General features: G+C 41.7%; 1 protein-coding gene across 2 annotated transcripts in view; it reads left to right on the forward strand.

Annotated features, from left to right (window-relative positions):
* PIK3CG (phosphatidylinositol-4,5-bisphosphate 3-kinase catalytic subunit gamma) overlaps positions 1 to 20,637 on the forward strand; it is a gene marked incomplete at its 5' end in the record, with an annotated part of 35,006 nt that overhangs the window by 11,196 nt on the left and 3,173 nt on the right. For both annotated transcript variants that reach the window (XM_081102552.1, XM_081102553.1), the window contains 5 exons: positions 1,735 to 1,881; positions 3,363 to 3,453; positions 4,464 to 4,594; positions 5,578 to 5,689; positions 7,348 to 7,505. In XM_081102552.1, coding sequence (XP_080958678.1) covers positions 1,735 to 1,881; positions 3,363 to 3,453; positions 4,464 to 4,594; positions 5,578 to 5,689; positions 7,348 to 7,505 — 639 coding nt within the window. The remainder of the gene's footprint in view (positions 1 to 1,734; positions 1,882 to 3,362; positions 3,454 to 4,463; positions 4,595 to 5,577; positions 5,690 to 7,347; positions 7,506 to 20,637) is intronic.

Below are 20,637 nucleotides of genomic sequence, written 5' to 3' on the forward strand. Positions count from 1 at the left end.
CCTAGAGATGTCCCTGCCTTGCTTTCTCCTGCCTCCTTAACCTACCACCAATGGAAAATCACGTTTTCTCCTTTAATTATAAATGTATAAACAGGACTGCAACACTGCTATTCCGAGAGCATTTTCTCGGTCCTCTGAGATTTTGCTTTTGGGCCGGGTCCTCAGCCGTTGGCTCAAAAACACTCTTTAAACCTTAAAAAAAAAAAAAATGTTGGTAGTATTTTTGTCAAGTATCATCTGACCATGTGGATCTATATCTACATTCTCTATTCTGTTCCATTGATCTAAATATCTGTCCTTACATCAAAATCACATGCTCTTGATTAATTCAAATAATAAACCACTTCATATATGCTTAAGAAGAATCTTACAATAATATATTTCCATTAACCTCCTCCCGTTGTTATGCTTTTAATTTCTGCATATATTATAAACCCAATACATTGTTATTATTTTGCTTTAAACAGTTAAAAATAGATTTAACAGATTGAACATTTTATAATACTTACCCATACATTTTCCATTATTGGTGCTCTTCATTACTTTGTATAGGTCCATGTTTCCATCTGGCATCATTTTCCTTCAGCCTTTAATATTTTTTATAGTACAAGTCTTTTGGCAAAAAATTCTTTCATATTTTGTTTGTCTGTAAAACTCTTTATTCCACCTTTATTTTTGAAAGATATTTCCCCTGGAAAGAAGGGGATGCGCCTCCCTTCATGTTTACTTTATATCCAATTAGCAGTAAACTGGCCCTGTAGTAAAAAGACACACTTTCCTCTGTCCTTATTCAGTAGAGATTGTTAGGAATAATAACATATTAATAGAGTTTTGGATTGTGTTTGCTTTTTTTTTAAATACAAAAGACCACATCCCATTTTTTGATGCATGGTGAAACCACTTTTGGCCGGAACTCCTAAGATATTTTTTATTTTGAAGTGAGTGTCTGCTAAGCCACATTTCCCGCAAAGTTCCTTGAGATTATTTAGATGCGTAGAGTTGTTTTCGGAGGGAGGAGATGTTGTACCTGAGTGCTAGATTTCTGTTTACTGAAGTTAAATTTTATCTTATTATATTTGGCCTATTGCATCTGGTTCTGCAATAATAGTTTTTATTTTTTTATATATTTTATTGATTTTTTACAGAGAGGAAGGGAGAGGGATAGAGAGTTAGAAACATTGATGAGAGAGAAACATCGATCAGCTGCCTCCTGCACACTCCCTACTGGGGATGTGCCCGCAACCCAGGTACATGCCCTTGACCGGAATCAAACCTGGGACCCTTGAGTCCGCAGGCCGACGCTCTATCCACTGAGCCAAATCGGTTAGGGCTGCAATAATAGTTTTTAGACATTGTGGTAGCAGTAGAATTCTTTTTTTTCCAACTTAAATCTTACAGGGAGCCCAAATATATAAACAAAGTTGCTCTGTACCAGAATCCTATGGGAATGGGGTGTGCAGAGGATGGGATCTGCCACAGCTCTTAGGCATCTTCACAGACCCTTAGGGTTCCTTGGAACACACTTTGGGAACCACTGATTTAAGTGTTGTAAATTACTCTCACTAGCATTTTCAGACTTTCTGAGGACACTTTCTGTATTTTTTACCTAAATCTTTGAAAATCATTTTCCAACTAGGAGTTTGTCCTGGTTATTTATATTGATACTTCACAAGAGGATGTGTGTCTCTACAATGTGTATTCATTATGTATAAAAACATCTGACTTTCTTTCCAGGTTGAAAAGTGTAAAGTTATGGCCTCTAAGAAGAAACCCCTGTGGCTTGAGTTTAAATGTGCCGACCCTACAGCTCTATCAAATGAGACAATTGGGATTATCTTTAAACATGGCGATGATTTGCGCCAAGACATGCTTATTTTACAGGTATGCTACTGTGAAGGATTTTTTTTCAATTATCTGAAAAAGCATTTCTAGTATATTAGATCTAAAAAAAATGCCTTCTACTGAGTCTATTCCCATTCTCCTATCTTGTATGATGAACAGTGATTACATAATAGTTTCCCTGGGGGGAGTACAGCTGTGAACCATTCCATATGCAATCTAGTGAGCATCATAGTTCTGTCATTCCTGAGAGGATGCATATCCAACATGTTCAAATAGTCAGATATACTTCCCTCACCTATATACCCCATTTCTAGAATGGTAACATAGAACATGAATGTATTTACCTCCAAGCATTCACTTCTATTCATATTCATAGACATAGCTACATACGGTACACACAGGTGCTTTTCTTAGATACATAACCTTTGATACACATCCACATAATACAAACTCAAGTGACTGATTTAATAGGAATGGGAAAGAAGATGAACAGGTAGGTGGTTGAAGAAATCATGCAGTTAAATAACAAGAGTGAACAGATTGCTACAGCAGATGAATGATGCAGGTATCCAATGTTAATCATTTTTCTATGTTCTAACATTTCTGGATAAACTTCAGTGATACTCTATATTCTAGTTCAACATTTTAGAGGTAACGTAATTTCTAATATGTAATATGATTTACTTAAAATAGGCAAACCAGAGTGCTATAAATGTAGACTATTTAAAAACAAGGGCATGTTTTCAATTCCCTCTATGTTTCTGTTTTTGCTGATTTCTAATATGGAAACAATAATACCCTTTGCTCTCTTTTCAAGAATGTATTTTTCCTGGAAATAACTTTTTATTAAAAAGAAAAAGAAAGTTCTTTTGAAAGTTCAAAACCTTGAAAGTTCATTTAATTTCCAACAAATCTGTAACCTCTTTTGAATTATTTGAAGCTGTATCTGAAAACCACAAAACATCACTCATTTTCCTCTCATTTTGAGGCAAATTTTGCACTTGAACCTTATGTACTTTGTCTTGTTGTTAAGGCACTTTGCTTGGCAGATAAGGACAAGTTATTTCAGTTCTCTAAGCCTTAGTCTCTTCACCTGCAGAATGTGAATAATAATTACATCCACACTACTATAGGATAAATGCAAGAGAACACATACAACAGCACTCAGTAAATGCTAGCTATCATTGTGATTGTTGCTGTTATTGTCTTGGTTGTAGCCCAAGAGTGCCTTATGTGTAGAGTGGAATTTTTTTATTGTGGTAAAATATACATACCTGGAGTGGAATAGATGAATTGGGGCCAAAATCTATCTCAAAAGAAATCCATTTATCTTCTTCCCCAAGGTAAATCTCAGGGACCAAAATTTATAGGCTCCCAAGGAATGGAAACTTCAGAGTACCAGGTTGATAAATAAATAAAAAATATTTTATTTCATATTTTGTGTTACCAGATAATATTTTTTTTCAGAAGAAGAAATATATACATTTATAATGGAAACCTTTTTGTGTTTTGATACCCAGATTCTACGAATCATGGAATCCATCTGGGAGATTGAATCTTTGGATCTGTGCCTCCTGCCATATGGTTGCATTTCAACTGGTGACAAAATAGGTATGTGCTTACCTCAGGAGGTGGATGTATCACTCAGCTACTTTTAAAGGATCGCAATTCCTTCAGTGTAGGCATTTGCTGACTGACAATTTACAATCTACATCCATATAAAAAGGAAGAAAGTGTTCCAAGGCTGGTGAATGTGACTCCCAATTTAATATAGATATGTTGAAGATAAATGAATGCATGATTCAAATCCTTGTTACTATACATGGAAATTATTTTAGTTAGAACCTGCTCTTCCCTCTTTACTTTTCCACCTCTAAACTTTAACTGTTTCATTGCACATTAAACTTCTCCCTCACAAGAAACATTTAAAAATAGAAATTCTGTCACTGATTTTAATATCCCGGAATTCACATAATTAAAGCTATTACATACTCTACTTTTAGGCACTTTTATGAATATTTAACATTTTATTTCAATCAAACATTTTTAATACATATTTTTATTGATTTCCTAGAGGAAGGGAGAGGGAGAGAGGGATAGAAGCATCAATGATGAGAGAAGCATTGATCGGCTGCCTCCTGCATGCCCCACACTGGGGATCGGTCCTGAAACCCGGGCATGTGCCCTGACCTAGAATCGAACCATGACCTCCCGGTTCATAGGTCAACGCTCAACCACTGAGCCACGCCAGCCGGGCCAATCAAACATTTTTATTCAAGGTTCTGACTTGAGAACTGTACAAAACCGTTTCATTTGGCCTATAACTTAAAATAAAGGAAAAGGCACAGGTTGCCAAGGAAGGAGGGATATACTCAGCCCATAAATGCTTTTACTTAGGACCTTCCAAAACCAACCCTTTCCTCTTCCCACTCAGTAATATTAAGCATGTCCCACGCAGCTTCCATATTTTCCTCCTTTTGTTTCTCTTACTCTGAAGAAAACCAACCGCTTGAATCTGGAAAGTAGCTCTCTGCTCTCCACTCAACAAAGACATAACCATTTTTCTTCTAGGTCAGGCCCTAGGCCCCAGCCTCTATCAAACTGTGTGCCTCCTCTTGCAGGAATGATCCAGATTGTGAAAGATGCCACAACCATTGCCAAAATTCAGCAAAGCACCGTAGGCAACACAGGAGCGTTTAAAGATGAAGTCCTGAATCACTGGCTTAAAGAAAAATGCCCTATTGAAGAAAAGGTGAGCCCCTGCTTCTCCCCACTCCAAAGGCCCTTGAAGTTGTCATTTACATGGCAATATCGATTTCACATTTCCAAAGGATCTGCCAATGTCGTGCCTCCTGATGTATGTCGTGAAACCCTTTATTCATGAGGTCATGAAGGTTGTAGGCACCTTCTTGTGGTGACCTAGCATTGCTGTGTAAAACAGAGGAGCTCTGTTCAGAACTCCGTGAGCATTTGCTTCTCCTTTGATTATCAGGCATGCTTTGCATCAAATTTGGTTCTGTGAAATAATTCAGTAGCACTTTTTATGACAGTCTATTTTTGTTGTTCAGCAGAAAAGTTTAGTTAGCACGCATAAACTTCTTCCTACCTGGGAAACAGTGCATATCCTGTAAAGTGCTTTCTAATTTACCACGTCAGTCTGATCTAAACGATAAATTATGGATGCTGAAAATGTCAGTTTCACATTCCCATGAAGTACATGTGCTGAATCCTTCCCAAGCCGTGGACTGTCGTTTAAAGTTCTGCACAGGATTTATTAGTACTTCTCATTTACATGGTTCGCAGGCTTTTGGGAAGGCAATGTAATTAGTAGCACTTATTAGGCTGTTATACATGTGGATTGTGACCCCATCACCTTTAAAGTGGTCACAGACAAAACACATGTTCACCAATGACGAAGAAATGATCCTGAGTTCTATATAGTTGTTGGCAAGTGACACCTGGAGGGACAGTGAGCCCTTTGATTAAATTGATGTTGCCCTTTGCCTCTTATTTTCTCCTCCTGCTATTGTGGATCATTGAATCTTTGCCTAAAATGTTAAGTAGAGCAAATGAGAAAGTTGGCACTTAGCAGATATAATGTTAATGGAACCCCACACAACTAATTTGCTCTCTGAAATGGTTCCCAGAATGAGGTCTTTTTGAAAGTCACTTGTGATAGATTCATGCTGTCTCTGTAGTTAGAACACAACTAATATTCAGATGCATGTGCATTAGTTTCAGGCAGCAGTGGAGAGATTTGTTTATTCCTGTGCTGGCTACTGTGTGGCAACCTTTGTTCTTGGAATAGGCGACCGGCACAACGACAACATTATGATTACAGAGACAGGTGAGTTTATTTATTGCAACTTTTTTTAAAAAAAATGTGGTAAAATACACATAACATAAAATGTACCACTTTAACCAGTTGTAAATGCACAGTTTAGTGGCATTGCGTACATTCACATTGTTGTGCAGCCATCACCACCATTCATTTCCAGAACTTATTCATGTTCCCCAACTGAGACTCTGTAACCATTGAGCACTAACTCCTCCTCCCCCAGCAGAGAGTAAGTTTTTAAATAGGATTCAAGGTTGGAGCACATATCTAGAAGTCATTATTATACAGGGACACGGATTCTGTGATCGCCCTAGATCACCCAGGAGTGAGGAATGGAGGAGGATGTAGGAAATGAGACCCAAGAAACATAAGTCGGAGAGTAGCTAGGATAAGATCATATCCCAGAAGCTAGTGAAGGTGGGCACGATCAACAGTGTCAAATGTTATAGAAAAGCAAACAAAAATAACTCACAGATATAGACCTTTACATCTAATATGCTGTGTCTTCCTAACCTACCCCTGCTCACTAGTTCACTGTCCGTCCTGACAGTGGTCAGTATTGGCTACCGTGCCAAGAATTTTTGCCTAAGAAATTTGGACCGATAAAAAAGCTGTGGTACATTTACACCATGGAATACTAGTCAGCAATAAAAAAGAAGGCTCCCTTACCCTTTGAAACAGCATGGAGGAACCTGGAGAGTATTATGCTAAGCAAAATAAGCCAGTCAGAGAAAGACAAGTATCACATGATCTCACTAATATGTGGAATCCAATGAATAAAATAAACTGATAAACAAAATAGATCAGAGACATAGAAGCATGGAACAGAATGTCGAATCTCAGAGGGAAGGCAGAGGTGAATGGGTGGGTAGGTGGGAAGAGATTAATCAAAGAACTTGTATGCGTATATGCATAACCCATGGACACAAAATATAGGGTGGTGAAGGCCTGGGGCAGAGGGCTTGGGTGGATTAGAAGGGGTTAATGGAAGGAAAGGGGGGACATGTAATACTTTCAACAATAAAGATTTTTTTAAAAGAGAAATTTGGACCAACTTAAGAGTCTGGGAAAAGCACCATGTTTGGGTAAACCACTTTTCTCTCTATGAGAATCAATAATGTATTCTCCATACATATGAAAAAGAGCTATACAAATGAGAAGAGATGATGGTAGTGGTGGTGGTGATGGTAAAAATGGTAGAATTTGACCCAAAGGAAATTCAAATGATTTATTTCTATCATGCTACTCAAAAGTAAAAGGTAAATGCCCCTCCCCCAAGCGGACTGAAACATCACTCTATCTGGAGTTACACAATGGGTATAAGAGAGTCTTGGGCATAATGAAGACATATTAGCCAGAGTTTTGATTTCTATTTCTAAGAATAATTCTGAGACGAGAATTTTTAAATAACATTTGACTCATTTAAAGAACACAGGAAGGGTAAAGAAAACATACTTGCTTCAAAGAGCGCTTTGTGGCTATTACTACACACACCTGCTGAAACGAAAAATACCACCGGCTGATAAAACAGTGTAAAAATAGCTCTGTCACCCAAGATCGTTCATTGTCAGGCAACCTAAAAACATGTTTTGAGAAGTAAACAAACCAGAGTATTGTTACAAGCACTTATGCCAGCGTCATGATGTCAGACATTTTCTTCTTTTAAGGAAATCTATTTCATATTGACTTTGGGCATATTCTTGGGAATTACAAAAGCTTCCTGGGCATTAATAAGGAGAGAGTGCCATTTGTGCTAACCCCAGACTTCCTGTTTGTGATGGGAACTTCTGGAAAGAAGACAAGCCTACACTTCCAGAAATTTCAGGTAAGTGGCCTCATGATGACCGCCTACTGTGAACACCAAGCGGGCGGTGCCCGCAGCGCACAGCTGCCCTCGCCTTTCCCTCCACTTTGGGGCTCCTCTCACCTCTGCCCACCCCCTCTGGCATGACCCCCGCCTCCTCCATTCCTTCCCCAAGTGCAAAATGACGCTTCTCAGTAACCGTGCTACCTACAACCAAACAGCAAGTAAACGTGTTCCGCGCTCCCGGGGCTGGCAGCTCTAGAGCATCCGCAGGGCACTGCACTGCAGAGGGGGCGTAAGGCAGAGCAAGCCGGTTTGGCTTTGGAGTGTTTATCTCTCCAAGATCTTGCCTAGAAGGTCCAAATTTTACATAGATTTTTCAGGATTCTCAAATGATTGCAGACTTCTCTTTTTTTAAATGTATTGATTTTTTTAGGAAGAAAGAGGAAAAGAGAAACACCGATTTGTTGTTCCACTTATTTATGCATCATTCTTGCATTCATTGGTTGATTCTTTTAAAAATATGTTTTTATTGACTTTAGAGAGAGGAAGGGAGAGAGAGAGAGAGAGAGAGAGAGAGAGAGAGAGAGAGAGAGAAACATCAATCCATTGCCTCTCATACACACCCCGACCGGAGACAGAACCCAAAACTTAAGCATGTGCCCCAACCAGGAATCAAACTGGCGACCTTCCAGTGCATGGGGCAATGCTCAACCAATTGAGCCACACCAGCCAGGGCCATTGGTTGATTCTTCTATGTGCCCTGACCGAGGATTGAACCCACAACCTTGGAGTATTGGGATGACGCTCTAACCAACCGAGCTACCCGGCCAGGGCAATTGGAGACTTCTCCTGATTTTTGCTACAGGTGAATATTTAGCAAATTAACACAGGAATTCTTGTTGCACCATTGTGTGCTTTTCTCATTTTTGTAGAAGACGGTCCCTTCTCTCATTTGAAATCCAGTCAGCTTGACTACAGGTCCTGCAAAGAGCACTGGCTTGTCCTGCTGACCGGCAAACAAGCTCCCAGCTCCCTGGGAGCGTTCACATTCCAGCCTCTTTTCCATTCCTTTCTGGGCTACATCCACTTCTGACTATCAGATATGTTCAGTACCCGAGGAGTATAATTTTCATGCTTGCAAATTGAATAACTGTGAATGCGCATAACTCCGAGAAATTGTAGTCCCTGCTGTAATACGCCGATGTTATAGCCATGCAAACACAAAACAGAACAAGAGAGGCAATGAGTGATCGCCTCATATGTACGTTTGCCTTAGCCCCCTCCCTGAGTGCCCCTTAAATGTGTCTTGATTTGTAGTCAGCATTTAGGAACAAGTCTTTTTCCTGAGTCCCTTCTCAGTCCCATGTTATCCCTAGGAGATGACATGGGTCTGAAACTCAGTAGAACAGGAACCAGAATATGTTGTTTTGAAACCTGCCTGTTCTTGTTTGTTCTCCTGCCTGATTTTCACTTCAGTGATCGCAGGACTTGCCCTCCCACCGTTGGCAGGGGTGTTGTCAGAGAAACTGAGATCTCTGTGGCCAGATGGCCTTAGGGTTTTTACTGTGTGTTTCTGTGTAAACTCCACTGGGTTCAGACCATTTCCAGGGATTTGACACGTTGCAGTCCTGTTTTTCTTTAAAGTTAAAAAATCATATGTTTTGACAACTTCCTAGAAGAGAAAAATGGTTCCACAAAAGGAAAAGAATAAGAAGAAAAAAAATAGAAAGGAAGAAAAGAATAGAACACCTGAAAGAATGTTACCATTTAAAGGAGGGAAACACTCAACTCTCCTCTGCTGGAGGTGGCTCCTATGAGGAGCTTTGAACAAAGGAGGCAGCAGTAGTGCCATTTAGAGAAGCAGACAAGAGGGATTTGACCTCACTAGCTGGCTCTCCTTGCTTCTGTGTATCTGTTCTCTTCCTTTTTGCTAGTGGTTTCCCCCAGGGATTGTCCATCTGCCCTGTTGCTGACAACACTCTGTAGACCCCAAAGTGCCCATGTCAACCCTCAAATCCAAGGAAAACTTCCCCATTAGTCCTCTTCATTGTTGTCTTACGTTTTAAAACAGCGGTTCTCAACCTGTGGGTCGCGTCGTTCGAAAATACACCCTGCATATCAGATATTTACATGACGATTCCTAACAGTAGCAAAATTACAGTTATGAAGTAGCAACGAAAATAATTTTATGGTTGGGGGTCACCACAACATGAGGAACTGTATTAAAGGGTCGCGGCATGAGGAAGGTTGAGAACCTCTGTAATTTAAAACATTACTTAGCGAAAAGATTCGGGGCGTGGCGAGGCCAAGGGAAGGTTGCCGCCCCCTCCAGGCAGCTTCCACCCAAACCAGGAAATCTTTGCGGAGCGCCTCTGCACTAGCTGTCCTCTCCATCTGGAAGCATTTCTCCATCCTTTGTGGCCAAAACTTGTTTCCTAAGCCATTGAAGCCTCTTTAGGTAAAGTGACGTCTTGGCAGAGTGCCCCACTGAGAGCACACTTTCATACATTTCGTTGTGCTTCAGCGCGAGATCTGTGCTTTGGGTGTTGGCATGCTGTTTAAGGGCCGGTGACTGCATGCTCCTTGAGGCTTCAGCACAGCTCCAGCGTGGCCTTGTGGTTGGAAGGCTGGGCTTTGGAGCAGACAGACTTGAACGTGAATCCTGACCCCGCTGCCTAGTAGCTGCCTGTGTGTGATACAGATGATTTGCCCTTTCAGAGCCTCTGTGAAGTGGGAATACTAGGACCTACTTCATGCCATTTTTTTTAGGGATTATTTAACTGAAATGTGCAGAGTGCTTAGCCCAGGGCCACCGCTATAGAAGAAAGTCAGACGCATCACGGCGGGTCTGCACGCTTTGAACACTTTCAAGTGAGGAAGCCCTTTCTGACATGTTGTATGTAAAACATGGGAAAGTAGCCTTGTTCTGGTTAAAGAGCAAACGAGGGTCCCAGCTCTGCCTGCCCCCTTGCCTGCGCCCCCTCTCCGCACTGGTCCCCCCCCCCTCCTCACTCACAATAGGAAAAAAGCCACACACGTATGCATGTACATGTGCAGTTAGCCACATGCACAATTTCTCAAGCTTCCAGCCTGACAAAGATGAACAGCAAGCTTTTTCATCTTTGACTGACTCAGACCCTTTGGCAACTTTTCTTCACGTACCACTAAGCCTCTCAGAGGGTTTTCTGTGTCTTCGTTTTGTGTTCCCTTCCTGAGATGAAGTCCTTCAAGCTCAGGAAGCACATCTCTAAACTCTTTAAATAGCACCTCAGGATCTTGTGTCATAAAGCTGCCATTTTTAGGGAAGCTGGGAAATGTTGTATATATTTACATTGGAATTAAAGGTGTCCTCATTTCCAGTGAATCACTAATTTTGAGCTGACAAGGTGGATTAATGCACGCAGCACATATGAATAACCTGTTAGGAAGGGTGGGGGGAAAGTTGACCCACTCTTTGTTCAGGACAAAGGGGAACCTTCTCCACAAAGTCTTAAAAATATACCCAGCAAGTGGCCAGCGGGGGGGAGGGCAGAGGGGCTGAAAGAGGACGGTGCTCCTTTATTGCACCTCTCTCTTCCAAGGGAGCCTGCTTGGCCAAGCACCACATTCATAATTTATTTCTGGAATAGTGGAGCGTTCGGGAACAAACTATTGTAGACGGACAAGAAGACACAAAACCAAGAATGTCTGTTAGTCTTGGGAGCAGCAGCCTACACACAGGGTGCTAAACAGATATATTTCAATGATGACAATTTGAAAAATAAATTCTCCTTAGAAAAATATCTCCCTTACTGAAGAGATTTTAAAAAAAAGAAATAAAGAAAACAGTGTTTTGCCCACTGGTAATTTATTTTAGAACCATTTTGCTTTCAATTTCATTGAACAGTCATAGAACACACATTCCATACAAATACATTTAAATCATTGGCAAATAAAATTTAGCTTCCCACTTATTCTTATATATGAATGTGGGTTTTGTCTTATTTTAAACATAGTAACTGCTTCTTTTAAAAAAAATGAAAACCTAGCAAAATATTGAAAATATCAGGAGGATATAAAAATAAAAAAACAGTATTCCACTTTCTAAAAAAACATTGGCAACATTTTAGTGTTTTTCTTTCATTGTCTTAAATATCTGGTGTTTTAGAAGGTTGCAAATTAACCAAAAATTGGCTAAAAACTGAAGTTAAGAAATAGATACCATGTTACTCCCTTTACTTTAAACCGCTCCGTGACTTCTCATCTTACTTGGAATAACATCTACCTATCTAAGCTTGCCCTACAGGGCCCTGTGCCATGGCACCCTCCCTACATTCACTCGGGTCGCAGTGGCCTTCCTGCTCATCGTCCCCATCCAGCTGTTCCACCGTGGGGGGCGGGCCTCCTCCCTGGAGGGCCCTCACTGCCCTTTGGGGCCCAGCTTAAATGCTGTTTGTCAGAGCAGTCTTCTAAATTAGGTCCCTCGTGTTGCTCTTTGCCACAGCCCCTTGCATGTTGCTTTCATAGCATCCATCACAGCATATAATGAATTGTACTAGCCTGCCCTTTCCCTCGCCCTTCCCAGAGTAGGTTCTGTGCAACGGGTACCAATCTTGCCTGCACCCCTCCCATGGGGCCTGAGACATATAAGCACTCGGGAGGGGACTTGGAGAGTGAAGAAATGAACGGTGGCGGGCAATTCCTGCATCGGTCGGAGATGGATGAGACTAGCGAGCCTCTAGGTTTTCTTCCTTCCCCATAATGCACTGTATTCCATCAATTGATGAAGTGGTAACTCAGGCACAGATGGACAAACTACCGTCACAGGGACGTCACTAAGCCTTCAAGGTGCAGGCTAAATATCTGTGCTTCAGAAGTAAACCTAATTATGAAATCTAGTATTTTATCAAATAATACAAATATGGCCCAGCCGGTGTGGCTCAGTGGTTGAGCATAGACCTATGAGCCAGGAGGTCATGGTGCAATTCCAGTCAGGGCACATGCCTGGGTTGCAGGCTCGATCCACCAATAGGAGGCATGCAGGAGGCAGCCGATCAATGATGCTTTCTCATTATTGATGTTTCTCTCCATCTCCCTTTCTCTCTAAAATCAATAAAAAAGTATTTTAAAATATTTAAAAAATAATAATGCAAATATGGGTCATATGATGCCCATTCACATTTTTGTGAAGATTTTCTTACATAAACATTACATATTTTCCCCCAATCAGAGCAATAGTCCATGCCAAGAGAATAAGACCTGTGGTGTATACTTCAATGTAGGATGGTTTGCACGGAGCATAAACAACTTGGTCTTGTAGAAACAAACGCTAAGCAAGTGCATGTCAGCTAAAGCTGGAGAGGTTAGGGGAGCATCCTCTTGTGCACGTCTGTGCTCAGCAGGCAGTGTGAGGAGGGCACCGCAAAGGGGCTTGCCCCTAGATGTCACTCTTAAGGAGTGTGTGTAGGAGTGAAGTCGAGCCCATTTACTGGGTGTGTTACATTGATCTAGGATGCCAGTTTTATCAGGCCTTGCTGGGTTTCCACTCCTGGCAGTGTTGCCCCCATGCCAGGGCATACCCAGGCCCCTAAACCTACAGGCCCAGCCCCGACTTAGGTTTTTAAGAACCTTTGTTCAAAGTCCATCTCTGCTCTCATCTAGCCCTCCTCTCAGACCCCGGGTTGTTTTAACTCCTTCTGCCTCCATTTCTTCATGAGGACCCGGCTTGTTAACCTGCTTCCAGCAATAGGGCACTGTTTTCTCCTGCCATCTGTCTTGCTAGGGACTCAAGTCCTCTCCCTAAGCCCAGCCACAGGGACCACCAGGGACACTCACCATAATTCCCATTCCTGTTCTCCAACTCCCCTTCCTTGTGTAATATCCCCTCACTTGTCTACACCTATAACCAGCGGTCCTCAAACTTTTTAAACAGGGGGCCAGTTCACTGTCCCTCAGACCGTTGGAGGACTGGACTATAGTTTAAAAAAAACTATGAACAAATTCCTATGCACACTGCACATACCTTATTTTGAAGTAAAAAAACAAAACAGGAACAAATACAATATTTGTATTTGCATGTGGCCCACGGGCCATAGTTTGAGGACCCCTGCCTATAACTATACTATAATCTGCCAGGCGGGGCTATATCAGCTTCCTACCCCATCCTACTAGCGTCACCAGGCTCTATTCTTCCATATGCACACTTATTCAACACACACTTATTACATACCTACTACATTTCAGATACTGAGCAGGCCAAAGAAGGCTCAAGTACTGCTCTTCACAAGCCAAAACATGCTTACAGTTTAATCCCCTTCAAATATGATCCTTCCCTAATTCATCTTGATTTTAAAGCAGTGAGTCTTTCCCAACACTGAACTTGGTTCTGTGCATGAAGCATTCTGCATACTATCTACAGTGTGCCTGACACTGTGCTGGGCACAGGTGACACAGAGCAAAAGCACACCCAGGGCCCTCACCCCTCACCCCCACCCCCGTACATATACAACTTTGTACTAAGCATTTCAACAGTGGTTTGCAGAAGGAGCAAATAAATCATGGGGGATAGAAAAGGGCTATGGAGCGAAGGAAGTTTTCTATTGGGCCTTGAGGGCTGAGTTCAGTTTCATTTTGTCCTATGTTGAACACATGTCCTAACTTCATGCCCTTGCTCATGTTATTCTTTCTACCTGATGTTCCTTTCCCCACTCTGGATCATGACCATAACATGAGCAAGGAGGTGAAGTTAGTATTTAGTATTAGTATCAAGGAACAAAAGCACAGGGCTCAGTATGGATGGAACATAGGATACATGGGAGTATGTATTGGAATTTGAGTCAAGAAAGGAAATGTGGGTCCAGTCTGAAGCAGTGCATGGGCTGAATTGGGGTGGGTAGAGAACAAAGCAAAAACGTTCTTTGGAGCTCAGTTGATTAATCACAAGTTACCGTAATAAAGGCTTGGTACAGGTCAACAGAAAATTACAAGTTTATCTGTCAAAATGCTCATGACATACTGACTTGACAAAGGATTCTCTCTCAGGATTTGTACCCTAGCCCACTGTCAAGCTCAGCCTCCACCATCCAGGTCTGAGAATCTCAGTACTTCACTCTCTGTGCCACCATTGGAAGATGTGCTCAGAGACGGGTCCGGCATCAGCCTTCTGTAGGAGTTCAACTATGTGGGGACATCTCGCCTGATGCAGACTTGCCTGGGGCTGTAGAGTTGTTAGCACTTGGATAAGCTCGCCGAATTTTATCACTTTTCTGGAAAGATATAAACGTATCACTGAGAGATGGCCTTGGACTGGCTACGTGTTGACCAGCATGCCATGTCAGTCAGTAAATAAGACATTAGACCCCTGCTACTTGCAACATTTGCCGAGAATAACCTTCCAACCGGCACCGTTCTCTCAATGTTTAGTTTCTTTTAGAGAATTGTTTTGTCTACCACCAGGATATTATTGAGGACACTGTTCACCACGTTACAGAGTGTACTTTATTTAAGTTCCTCTTGCGAAATTTCTATCAGGTCTTAGTTTCTAAAAAAGCTGTGTGTCTCCTAAACAAACAGGTTTTTTTGTTAATCTTTTGAACACTGGATGCAGTAACACATTCAATTTTCCTTTGGGCTGCAGATACATTTGAAGACTGACTGCTCATAGCAAGTGGATAGGATTTATGATACATAGGTTTAGTCTCTTTCCCAAACTCATTGCAGGTCATTTCCTTTGTTAGTCCCTTTCCTTTTTCTACCCACTTTTAACTAATGTTGTTTTGGCTTTTATGTGTCCCAATAATCCACCTGCAATCCTTTTTGGAACAAGGCTAGAAGATAAAGAGCACACACCTCCACAGATGGTCTAGTCCAGTGATCGGCAAACTGTGGCTCGCGAGCCACATGCGGCTCTTTGGCCCCTTGAGTGTGGCTCATCCACAAAATGCCATGCGACTTCTGCACATGGGCCACGAAGTTTCAATCTTACTGTACGTGCGCGCCCGCACGTGGTATTTTGTGGAAGAGCCACACTCAAGGGGCCAAAGAGCCACATGTGGCTCGCAAGCCGCAGTTTGCCGGCCACTGGTCTAGTCTATTTAGAATATTTTACTAAAATAGAACAGTTTAATTGTAATCTTTACCTTTACAATGAGCTTCTAGCTAAATATTTGAGAAGATGGCCGTATAGCCCTTCCTCTGGTAGACAGAACTAGTCTGAGAATCATTTTTAAGAAGTCCTTAAAGGTAAGAATCCTAACTCGCACTGAATAAATGCATGGCCAAGTGTCAGACGCACTCTTATAAGTACTTCAAATTTACCAAAGTGTTATTAGGTCTGCTAATCAGTGATCTATTCTGTTTTGCCAAAATAACTTCTAAAGACATTGCCTAGCCAAGTCATTGGTTTTTATAAAAGCGGAATAAAATCCCCTCTCTTTGAAATATTATTTTTCTCCACTTTCTCCATGCTCCACAGACAGAGGCAACATGATTATTTAAGGGAAGGTCAGTGGGTGAGAACATTTCTTTTCATTGATGAACATTTGTTTTTCTTCTCTCTCTCACCTCAGCCCTAGAATCTGCTCCAAGGGTTTCTGTTTTATGATTCTGAAATTACTTCCTCGTTTTTGTGCATTATGTACAGTAATTATTTTTTGAGATGAGAATGGAGGAGTTTAAAGAAAAAGTAGGCCTATTCCACATGACCGTGGACAGTCCAAGGCAGCCACAGCTCATTGGTGGTCAAGAAATGAGTAGATTGTACATAGAAAACCGTTTCTTTTCCATTTAATGGCCCGATAAGTTGTGCCAGTTAACAAATCAAGTCAAAGTGTTGACACTGAAGTGGTAAGGAGTGCCTTTGTTCCCAAGAATGGTGGGAGTGGGCGTTTTGTAAAAGCAGTCGTTCCTTTGGTACTAGTTGCATTTGAATCAACTATGAAATTAAGAGCAGACGTACAATGTAGGCTCAGTCTATTAGCCACTAAAGGGTAGTGTTCCAGGTAATGACACCAGCAAACCTACAGTGCTCCCCACATTCACACTCGCCAACAAGTACATTACCCGCGTCCCTGCCGTCAGATTGTTCCTTTACCCCTTCTTCTCTATTTAATAACAGAAAGCCTTCAACAGGCATCTGAGAAGGACAGAAGGAGGATGTTTGAGGTCAGTGCCGGGCAGCTTAGGCAGAAGGGAAAAGTCTGTTGCTACAGCCAGTAACTTCTGTTCTGGGCTTCCCCCTGAGCTCCCCAAGCCACATCCTCGTGGCCCCTCAAACCACAGGCCTCAGGCTGGAGCAGCACGGCCAGGACATTCTCGCAGAAGGAAGGCTGAGTACGAGGGGCAGAAATGATACCTCTGGGGCTTGAGTGGGTGGAGCAAGCACTCACTGTGCCCCTCACAGCAAGAGAACCACCTGCATGTGTAGCCTTTGTGTGCTGTGCTCCCATCTTCCTTCCCACCTCAGTGGGCCAGGGCAAACCCTGGTTGGAGTGAGGCTTGTCTCCTACCCCAACCCACCTCACCTCCTAGGTCTTTACTTAAATGTCTGAGGAGACATTTCGAACAGGTGGTCCAGATGGGAAGGTGACCTCTCAGCCCTGAGAAGTATGTGATCAATAATGCAACTTCTCACATTATGAATAACTAGAGGCCTGGTGCACAGATTCGTGCACCGGGAGTCCCTTGGCTTGGCCTGCACCCTCTCACAATCTGGGACCCCGTGGGGGGTGTTGGAGAGCCGGTTTCGGTCTGATCCCCACAGGCCAGGCCAAGGGACCCCACTGGTGCACGATTGGGGCTGGGGCAGGGGGGACCACGGGAGGGCTCTAGGGTATATCCAGCCCATCTGGCCCAGTCCCGATCAGCTGGACCCCAGCAGCAAGCTAACCTACTGGTCAGAGCGTCTGCCCCCTGGTGGTTAGTGCATGTCATAGCGACTGGTTGAACAGTCAAATGAACGGTCGGACACTTAGCATATTAGGCTTTTACTATATAGGATAGGATAGCCAGCCACCTACATAGCAATTAAATCTCACCACAACCATATGTAAGGGGTATTGTTATTATTATTATTCCATGGATGAGCAAACTGATGTCCGAAAGGCTAAGTAACTTCTGTGACAAGAAGCTTGTCAGAAATAAAGCCAAGCTTTGAAACCAGGCAGGAAGGTGTGAATCTGTACTTTTAACCACTGCTCCACACTAGCTTTACGTAAAACGTAGGTAAATCTGCACCAAGTATCTAAGTCTGCACAGCCAGTCAGAATTTAAACATTGCGTCTGACAAGTATGGGCATGTGTTTAAATTTGGGGATGACATTTCTTTCTCCTTGAAGTGACTCTTGTATATAAAATCAGAGCTAACTGAATAAATTAGAGCCAGAAGGAATTCCTCATCCGGGTGAGATGGCCTTCAGGAGAGGCAGGGCAGTTTCTGTGTTTCTCCCTGCACTACGGCCATTGGTGAATCACTGCGTTGCCACTTAACACATACTTACTAAGCACCTATAGATTGGCATTATCATAACTTGGCCCCAGATTAATTTTCCTCCTCAAAAAATTTCTGTTTGATCACACAGTGGTCTCAGATGGTGTGTGTGTGTGTGTGTGTGTGTGTGTGTGTGTGTGTGTGTGGTGGGGGAAGGGAGGGATTGCTCAGAGCTCCCTGTGTATAGAAGGATAGAAAATAATTAAAAATCAGAATGTAATTTAATTCAAAATCAAAAGGCATTCTCATCTACGTCTTCGTGAAAATTGTGCGAATTGGCAAATTAATGAGTATGTTGCCTGGGGTGAAGTCTGCCCTTAACCTGTGTAATTAGCAAAAAAGGAGAGAGACCTCAGTGGGTCCTATTAATGAGCAAGACAAGATGGTTTCCTGCCTGTCAGTGGAATCATTAAGAATGCAAGAGCCTAATGCACTGGGGCCACTTCCAGGGGACGAGTGATGTCTGAGCTGAGACAGGAACCGCTGTCTTCTGTCTGTGGAGTCTCCCATGGAGCCCATCTACCCTCCATTTAGGGAAGAGAGAGGACTAACATTGATTGAATCCTTGGTATGTGTCATCTCTGTGCATTTTATATATATATATATATACACACTTGAGGCCTAGTGCATGAAATTTGTGCATGGGGCGGAGTCCCTCAGCCTGGCCTACACCCTCTGGCAATCTGGGACCCCTCGGGGGATGTCTGACTGCCGGTTTAGGCCCTATCCCACAGGGATTCCCTGTGGGATCGGGCCTAAACCAACAGTCGGACATCCCTCTCGCAATCCGAGACCACTGGTTCCTAACTGCTCACCTGCCTGTCTGATCACCCCTAACTGCTCACCTGCCTGTCTGATCGCCCCTAACCACCTCTGCCTCAGCCCCCGCTGCCACGGCTTCATCTGGAAGGTCTTCCAGAGGGACATCCAGAAGGTCATTCGGCTGTTCGGTCTAATTAGCATATTACACTTTTATTATTATAGATATTGCCTACCTAAACAGTGCCAGAATGCTCCATGAGTTTTTGTCTTTGGATAGGGTGATGCACACACAGAGTGACACAGGCATGACCACTATTGTCACTGTAATTACCCCTCCACATGCAAATGACACAGAAAAGATCATCTAAGTGCAAAAAGACAAATCACTATTAACATTTTGGCCTGTAAACTTACATTCTTTTTAAAAAGTACTTTGTGTACAGTTACCAAAATGGTATTCTACTACATATTGTTTCATACCTACTTTTTAACTCAAACATTTTCACATGCTTATTAAATAGTCTTCTATAGTATCATCCTAGTAGTTACAAAGCATGCAGTTGTAGGTACTTTCATAAACCCTTGTTATTGATCCCCTATTATAGGATATTTAGATTGCTTTCAAGTTTCCACAATTTTGAACAGTGTTCTAATTAACATTCTTGTAGATAAATCACTGCAAAATTAGCCATTTTCTTTAAAAGGTAAATTACTAGCATGGAAATTTCTGGGCATAAGGATATAGACATTTTAAAATTAAATTTATTGATGTGTAATTACATACCGAGAACTATTTTAGGTGTACAGGTCTTTGAATTTTGACAAATGCATCAGTCATGTAAACACCACCATAATTAAGTTGCAAAACACATACATATTTCAAAGATTTTGATTTAATTATCAAATTATCTTCTAGTAAAACTATAACTATTCCCATCTACCATCAGCCTATGAAAGGTGAACATTGGGTCCTTAATATTTTTTTTTTTAAATAAAAAAGATTTTCCAGTTTTGGTAGATGAATGTTTCCATCTCTCCTTTTTAAAAAATATCTTTTTATTCATTTCAGAGAGTGGAAGAGAGAGGGAGAGAGAGAAACAACAATGATGAGAGAGAATCATCTACCACACACCCCCTACTGGGGATCGAGAACTTAACTGGGCATGTGCCCTGCCTGGAATCAAATGTGACCTCCTGGCTCATGGGACGATGCTCAGTCACTGAACAACACCAGCGGGCTCCATCTCTTTTTAAGTTACATTTATTTGATTACGAATGAGATAGCGTATTTTTCATATGTTTATTTATTTTGTGTCAATTCTCATTTATATCTTTGGCCTGTATTTCAAGCCAACTATCTCTTTCTTACTGATTTGTAAGAGCTATTGGCAGGCTGGAGTGAAGGAGTGATACGTCATGTTGCAAATATGTTTTCTCTTATTTTTTGCCTCTTTTAATTTTTTATGGCTTTTTTTCTCAGAAGTTTGAAGATTCTGTAATCTCCCTAGCTATTTCTTATAGATTCCACTTTGGAAGTCATCTTCATAAAGTCCTTTCCCACTTCATGATTATTTAAATATTTGACCTTTTTACATTTAAATCTTTAATTCATCTGGAATTTATTTTGATAGATATATCACATGGGATGAACTTTTATTTTTCCTCCAAATGATGAGCTAGTTGTACCAGCATCATTTATCAAATAATAGATATTTTCTCTACTAATCTGAGAAGTCACCTTTACTATGTCATATAAATATATATTATACTTTGATCTGTCTCTGAACTTTCCATTTTGTTCCACAAAATTTCTTATCTTTTTGGAAAAGAATAGGCACTGTGTCACACCATTTAAAATATTATAGTTTTAAGATATGTTTTAATATCTAGTATGGCAAGCACTGTTTTTTATTACTGTACTTT

This window comes from Myotis nattereri (genome assembly GCF_964212035.1).
Source record: "Myotis nattereri genome assembly, chromosome: 11".
Taxonomy (NCBI): Eukaryota; Metazoa; Chordata; class Mammalia; order Chiroptera; family Vespertilionidae; genus Myotis; species Myotis nattereri.